Genomic DNA, 8,695 nt, shown 5'->3' with positions numbered 1-8,695 from the left:
TCATTCTCATTGCGTATTTAACTTGCAGTGTACTGTTATCACGGAGCTAAATTCAGGCGAAAATGGTGGGTGCGTTACGGTAGTGGGTGTTAAATAATTTGGCCGAAGAAATCACGAAGAATCAATGCATTATCGTGATACCAAACCCAATAGGTCGGCCCACAATTCCAGTCCTCTTTATTACAAATAGCTTCGCGCAAACGACGCCAGAACACCGAAATGTTTCGTTTGGTAATCGAGAAACATGAAAAAGATGCAGAAGAGCACGACCCAATGGTAACTGATGACAAGTCGATAAACCCAACTAAATGCGACCACAAACCTCCCAGGCTGGAAGAAGTAGAAGAAGATAATAATGTTAAAACTATTGAAGACGAAGGTGAAGCGGAAGTAATGGGACAAATTTTGCAAGACGAGGAAAAAAGAGAAGACTAAGTGGAGCCCTCTGGTACAGACGCACATGTTCATTTTTAAACAGTTCTCGATTTTTGTTCTACAAGTAGGAAATTTATTAATGAGATGGAATTTAAAATTGTCGTTTAAGGTAAGTAGGCGTGGTTTTTGCTTGATAAATTTTCGTACTGTAATATAGGAATGTAAAAATAATCCTGTATACTTGATTTGGCTGAAATTGGTAATGTAGATATGGAGATATGTGATTTCACATAACAATGGGCTGGGCAACGACTATTGTCCAATTTTGATACTGGCTCTTATAGAGCCCTCATGTAATAGCATCCTGGGTGTGATATTCCATGATTTATCGCACTTTTAATTTAAAAAAAACGTTATATGCACGGCTATCATCCGATTTCACCTATATACTATGTGAAAATGTGCGTCGATGTCGTTGTATGCTGCATAAAAAGCCATTAAGGGAACTCACACCTATGTTTAAACCGACAGGTGCTTTTCTCACATTAAGTTGCGAAATTCCCATGTATCTGTCCCGCAAAATACACAGTTTGTATATTGAACCCGTATTTTGGAACAAGTACCTGTAGCAAAGACAGAAATTTATAGGTTTAACGTTTACACGTGCACCGAGTATTCAACGAAGTTTTATTTTTACACCCAGAAGGAAAGGCGCCGGAGACCCTATTAAAGCTTATATATGTAAAAGATCAGTTATGTCGAGCTGAGTCGATTTAGCCATGTCCATCTGTTCCGTCTGTCCCTCCAGTTAGTTTTAAGATATCGTTTTGAAATTTTGTAAACGTCATTTCCTTTTCAAGAAGCTGCTCGTTTTTTGAAACTGACGATATCGGAGCACTGTAACATATAGCTGCCATACACACTGAACGATCGGAATCAAGCTTCTTGTATAGAAAACTTTTATGTACAGAACAGATAGGACCGAATGGACTCCGCTTGCCTCCTAATCCATTTACTATTGTATATATGTTAGGCCGGGAGTCGATTGTGTTGGGAGGAACAAAAAAATATGCCCATTGCTCCTGTGAATGAAAATCATATTCGTTAGGGATCAAAATAAGGAAACCTTTGCCGAAGGAAACCATACCATCTGCAAATGGAATCTGATTGTCCCCCAATTTAGGTAGTCGAAACTTTTGTGTAATTTTGAAGATAGAATATGAAAATTACCATTTCATTCTTATTACATTCTGAAAGTGAGGAGAACTAAAGCAATAACACCCCTATCGGTAATTCTCAAAAACAAAAAAATAATAAGTGAGCCAGTGACACATATCCAAATCAAAAAGTTTACAATGAATCCACCATCTTCTACACCGCAAGATGGAGCAACTACATCAACAACTATCGAAAACCCAATGAGTCATATACCCAAGCATGATGTTACTGTTTTTGGTGTGTCTACTGATTTGACTGATCTTAATTTACCAACCCATCTGGATATCTTGAGATATTATTTTTACACAAGCGAACGTGCTAAAACAGAACAAAAAAAGTTTTCCCATAAATCATTCACTTTTCAAGTACAAGATAATTTGATTGGAATTTGGGAAAAACTTGGTATGGAAATAATGCTGAAAAAAAGTGTATGTAATAAATTGAATAAATTGCTTGACAAGTATCAAGAGCAATTCAAGAGAAGAAACAACACCCAACAATTTACAGAGTATGTAAAACCTCTGGAAACAATTTTTTACGTTGGAACATGTAAATGCGATTTGAAGGCAGCTCCATGTGCATGCGGCTGGATTCCCGAACGCCTCAAAGAGTTCATGCACGATCACCGTAATCAGAGAAGACTAACAATGAATGCATTTATGATGGAAACTGAAGAGCAAGGAGCAACGTCTATGTCATCAATGCCAACACACCAAGATCCCGATGATTCAACATACGCACCGCCACCGGTTCAAGAAGATATGGATAGAAGCACAAGTTCACAATACACAGAGAGATACGATTGTTTTAACTTTGCCTTGGTATGTGACAGATTTGGTGTGCCTGACAGAGTAGCATCAGCATTGGGAACCGATCTTTTGCAAGATTTTAAAATTAAAGATAAGCATGGGAAACCTCTCATCATGGATAAATCGAAAGTTCGCAGAGAAAAAGAGAAATGCAGACAGAAGTGCTTTCGCAAACGGTTAGATGATACCAATTTGTTAGCGTTTTCATTCGATGGCAGAAAAGATGATACTTTAACGATAGATAAAATTGATGAGAAGTATCATACTAGGATGGTAAAAGAACCTCATCTTGTTATTTTGAGAGAACCCAATTCTGAATTGATTGGTTACGTAAGACTGGAACATGAAACCGTTGAATACAAAACAACCAAATGAAATGGTTTTTTCAACGATAAAAATATATCACTGGATACATTAATTGGAATATGCACTGACGGTGAGCCAACAAACACTGGCCCACACGGTGGAATTATACGACGATTCGAATTGCTGTTAAAAAGACCATTGCATTGGTTTGTTTGCCTTTATACCACTTCAACGAACTTCCGTTTCGGCATTTGTTTGAAGCTTTGGATAAATCAACCAGCACTGGACCGTCAAATCGAAACTTGTGAAACTCTTCCGGTAAGTTATTGCTATCATTCATTTATTATAATTGTCAACCATTTTTAATTATTTTATTATTATATATTTTTAGGTGGTGGACGGCTTCCAGAAAATTGAGTTGCAAAATATGCCCCCTGCTCCAGAAAAAAAAAGAATTTTCCACCGATTCGAAGTACTTATACGACATGACCCCTGCAATTTCTAGCGGCGCACATTGGTATATCTGTGGCCGAAATTCAAAAATTTCATGTTGTCTGATTTGAATGAAAATTTCACAGTTTGTTACCAACTATCTATACATTATTTTCCCAAAGTATTAGGATTCTATCTGCATTAGTTTTTTGTCCAGAAATACCCAAAGTTGGTGAATGTAGAGAACATCAAAATTAGCAAAAAATTTACTCAAAAGTCAAATCATTGATACAATAAAACAACTATTGAAATTCAACTTTGTTATTATTTTTCATTTATAATATGTATCAAAGAAAAAATTTGCATCAAAATCCACTGAAAAAAATAATGCATAAAAAATTTTGTGGAACAACATAATTTGGACGTCAAAATTTCAATTTTCTTCAAATTCAAAGTGGTGCATCTTTTTAGCGCTGTCTACCGCTGTCGACATACATATACCGGAATTAAAGCCTGAAAGTCTCAGCTAAACGATAAAACAAAATTTCAGCTGCCCCAAATTGCCCCCCCTTGAGAAAAAAACCAGTGTCCGGATGTCAGAAGATGTAAGAAATTGCTAATACAGAAGATGTAAGAAATTGCGAAAGAGAGACTTCGATAAAAGAGAATTTAGTTGTTATGGAGGTGGGCGTAAAAGTGGTGCGGATATTATTGAAAATTTAACACCAACATATATAATGTCATAAAAATGCTATGCACCAAAAATCAGTGCTGTAGGTCAAAAATTAAGTTTCACCTTATATGGGAGGTGGGTGTAAAATAAAATTTTTTAAAAAAATTTTTGCATTTTTTTCTTAATTGAAATCCAAAACAATGATGTACCAAATGTCATTGTTCTGCGACAACTCCTTATATTTTTAGCCGCAGTATGCACTAGCAGAAACCAATGTGCGGCGTGGTTCCGGTGGATCTGGCTAACATCAAACCAGGGAAAATTGTACATTTTCGGTGGCTCACCAAGGCCGCTAGATTATTGCGATTATATGTGACAACGGAAAATCCAGATGCAAATTTAAGGATTCTGGTTGAATTTATAATTAAATGTTATGTGCCAATGTACTTCAATATCAAGTATTACAGCTCTGATTGGTTGGTCACGATTTCTAGAACCTCGTTCAAGAAACCTCCATCAAGAAAATTCTACGCTATCGAACCGATGTTGACGAGCCAATGGAACTTAGAGTTTATAAAAAACCAGATATAAACTTTAATTGCACAAGTTATACGGAAATAATCAATTTGAATGATATAAATATCGTATTTGAACCACCATTCACGCGAAGCATTCCGTTCGATACATTGAAAAAAAAAAAAAAGAATATTTTTAAATTTTAAAAAAAAAAAAAAAAAAATCAAGATGATCCACCGTTTAATGATCCAAAAATTCCATCATACATACAAGGTACGGAGCGACATGTTCAAATATCGGAAAATGTAGAGGCTGTTATGGCGACGACATTAGAGAGCCGTGCGAAATTGCTTTTAGTTTCTTTTCTATAACTCACTTAAATTAATTTTTTCATTTATGTACATATGTTCTGACTAAATAAATTTCTTAAGAGAAAAAATAGATATTATTATAAATAAATAAATAAAAATAAAGAAAAAACATAGCCATTTAGCTGATTTTTTCATGTACACGGCCCCAAAAAATGGTGATTTTTTGAAATGATTGTCATGGGGAAACCCCCCAGGGGAGTTCCACTGGCAAAGGGTGGATCTGCCAGTTCTCAAAGTTAGTGGGGGTTCGGTCATACATTGGACATCGATTAGAATTAGAGCACTGACCTAAAAATGGGTCAAAGTGCGATTTTTCAAAATTTGGCCCTACCCAAAAGTTCGACCCAAATTGGGGGACATCAAAATTCGTTTTAGAGGTATGATTCATTCGGCAAAGTTTCTTATTTTGATCCCTAGAATAGGATTTTCACAGAGCAATGAGCGATTTTTAAATCGACCCGCCCTAATATATGTACTTAACTCCATATCTATCTCGATTAGTTTTAGGTGAAACGCACAACCGTGAGGTGAATGAAACTATTACACTCTGTAGCAACATGTTGCAAGAGCATAAAAAATAATCCAACAAAATTGATTAGCGATTTTATTTAATTTAACAGATCTTGGTATTTAATAGACTGGGATATTTTCACTAATCCACAAACTAAATGTAATAAAAATCTTTTATCTGATAATAACCATGATCATTTCCCGCATAACGCTTATGTTGAAAACTACTAAAGTGGGGTTACAACACGTTGTTCAATAAGTTTTATCGTTTAATAAGAAAAAAAAAACAATTTTATGATTCAAAATACACTTTATTATTCAGTATAATAATTGCACCGGGAAAAAGAAGACAACCCAGTGTTTGCATATTCTATAAGTTATATACTTTCGATTAGTCTACAGTTTATTGCGTAAGAGAGTGCGTGTAATGTTTAAAAAATCTTTTTTTAATTATTAATTAATTACACTTAGCATCTCAATTCCCCGAAATTAATATTTTAATGTAATAAATTTTATATATAAATAATTTTCATCCCGTATGGTGGGATCTTAGACTATAATGAAGTCGAGGCTGCGTTGACCTGAACGGGCAGACATGTTGTTTACCGGAATGCGATGTAGTAAATTATCTTTTCGATGCTCAAATTTAAATTATTTTGCTTCTAAAAATATGAATAGTCATTATTTTTACTGTAACACAGCGGACAAAGCTAGTCACACATATTTAGTTGTTAGATTTATAGATGAAATTACTCTAAAGATGGAGTGCCAGTTTTTAATAGTATGTAAGGAATTGAAGCAGTGCTGCACTGAACTTTTCAGAGATCAAAAAAGAAAAATTAATGACATTTTACGCAAAGCTGTATTAGAATGTTCCAATGGGTTATTTTTTATTACTTAGTGCATTAAAACTATAATAATTTGTTTTTTTATGAGTTATTTATGTTTATTGCAAAACATGATTCCCCGAAAAATGTCGTTAATTGGAAACTAAAAACCTATTCCTGGTTGTAGCTTAATGAAGTTAATTTCAATTAGTAATTACATAGGGACAAAATGCAGTTTTCATGTGAGGCCCTGCGGTTAGCAACTAATATTTATGCGTCCTTTTTGGATGTTTTTTGCCAACTAAAGGTTGAAGAATCCCAGCAAATGTTTCTCTAATTTGATAGCCAGAAACTAGATGTACATATATGCCTACATTATTAAATAAGCTTTACCTGCATAATTCTGGTTCACCTGCAGTCAGAGGCATTTCTCAATTAATCAACCAATGTGACCATGCAAAAAATTATGGAATATCAAACATAGAGAAAAAAGAGTGGAACGACATGGAAAACACTCATACACACACACGTGCATAAAAAATGCCAACATGAATTTTCGCTTTGGGAAATTGCAGCGAAACATTTGATATTCCACCCGATTTTGCGCTCGTCGTTTTCGCAACGTTTTTTTAAGACCATCGAATGAGTTTGAGCAGGTTAGAACGTTAGGCTGGCTGGTTGCTATGCTTCTGGGGCATGCACAAAAACACTTGTTCACCAGCTTTTTTACCAATGACATATAGCCATTTTTCAAAATTTCAGCTGACAGCTGGTTAGAGAGCTCGCAAAAAATTATGAAATCTGCAAGGTAATGAAAAGGAGGGGGAATGAAGGAAACGGGCCTAAATTGGAAAGCCAAGCTGTGCTAAAACAAATTTGATTTATAATGCTTCATTGTGACTTCCGAGAATGGAGTCGAAGTGCTGGTTCAACGAATGCAGCTTGGATGGAAAGGGTCGGAATGAGGAATTTTTTTCTTTTTGGTTAATTTTTTATCTTTTATTTTTGGCGTAACATTTTTATAGAAATTTCAAATCAACTCAATGGGTTTTGCATTTTCCATTTTAGCGCATTTCCAGTTTCATGGTATCCAGTTTCATGGTTGTTTGCTGCCGCATACCAATGATACCTACATACATATATACATATATCACTAAGCCACAGAAGCACCCATTTATTCATTGGAACATACATTTTTCATATGAAAGTGCTTCTGTTATATTGTTTCGTTTTATTTTGACATTTGGAATGCTTTTAAGACCCAACGCAGCATAATTATCAATGGTTGTGGTGTTTTGTTCGGATACCAATTACGTCTCCGTCTTCTAACAAGTTCAATACCTCAAGCTACGATTTTCACTTACACCCTCAATAGAACAGATTACTTACAGGGCTTCAGCTATTTCGTTACAACTTTCGGAGAGGTATTGCCATATTTTTACTATCTCTATTCAATTGTATGTCGGCACCGTACGGATTTTGACAACTCTTTCACGAAACAAGAGGTAATGGTGTCGCCTCTGTCTGTTGAAGGATATTTCAGTGCAGTTCTAGGACCAAAACTTCGGTAGCATAGTTTGAACTTGGAAGAATATACTGTCTCAGGTATTTGAACTTGCTAATATTTAATAATGAATTCCGCATTAAATGCAGTTAAATCCAGGGTATTATAATAGTCTCAGTTGAGTTAACCTACGAAAGGTACCAGAAATCCTAAGAAAAATATGCGCTGGGTATAAAATGCCTATTTCCAGCAAACGTTTTCGTTTTTTATAGATTCTTGCTATTGCTCATTTTGCACCGCCAGTATGAATGTCCGTTGTTACGCCCTCAATTGCAAAAAATTGCATTCATAAAGCCTACATTTTTTGCGGCACAGACCAATAACAATTCATATTCATTCGGTTTTGTTACCCACACCAATGCGCAACGGCGCCCAAAAACGTCATATATACACTAATGTACCGCTACAAGTGCACAAATTTCTGTTTGTATGTGGCACGAGTGGCTCATTCTCTTGTGCAACGGGATTTTTTCTTGTGATTTGCCAATGCGCAGTTATGAGAGCATGGGTGTTACCCATTCATTTTCATAATTTTTACGTGTATGAGTATGCGAGTGTATATACATATATGTATATACATATATATTTGGAACTCTTTACTCGTTGTTGCATTTTTGTTTTCTATTTGATGCAGTTATTTTGCGGTGATGGCGTTCGCATTTCCATTCGTCACATTCATCAATTTTAATGACTCCAGTTATGTGCTGACGCCAATCGTGGCGTTGACAGTTGCAGCGGACATTGCCGTTTTGGCTGTTAAGGATATACTTATGTATGTATCTTTGTGAAATCTTTATGAATTATTCGGTTTATAGTAAAGAGATCATTCTATTAACATGGAAAATACAGGAGACCCTAAAAATACAAATATCAATGATCAGCATGACGCACTCAGTCGATTTAGCTATGTTCGCCTGGATCCCCGTTTGATAGCATATACTCATTTATAACCGAAATACAAACTGATCGAGTCTACGAGTATAGATTCCAGAATTCTTTGATTTGCAGCAATTTTACTGGCATGTCTGTATATATTTACTACTATGAGCAAAAAATAGTAAGCTTAAAGCTTGTGCCAACGTTTCTTCCAATCC

General features: G+C 35.4%; 1 protein-coding gene across 1 annotated transcript; it reads left to right on the top strand.

Moving 5' to 3' along the window:
• Positions 1-219: 219 nt before the first annotated feature.
• LOC125776105 (uncharacterized) lies at positions 220-4,700 on the top strand. Its single transcript, XM_049446989.1, has 4 exons — positions 220-390; positions 1,915-1,968; positions 2,052-2,648; positions 4,596-4,700. Exons 1-4 carry the CDS (start codon positions 220-222, stop codon positions 4,698-4,700), a joined length of 927 nt encoding a protein of 308 aa, XP_049302946.1.
• Positions 4,701-8,695: the final 3,995 nt, after the last annotated feature.

This window comes from Bactrocera dorsalis, chromosome 2 (assembly GCF_023373825.1).
Source record: "Bactrocera dorsalis isolate Fly_Bdor chromosome 2, ASM2337382v1, whole genome shotgun sequence".
In the NCBI taxonomy this organism is placed as follows: Eukaryota; Metazoa; Arthropoda; class Insecta; order Diptera; family Tephritidae; genus Bactrocera; species Bactrocera dorsalis.
The sequence above is the reverse complement of the archived record's forward strand: the minus strand, read 5'-3'. Positions and strand labels throughout refer to the sequence as shown.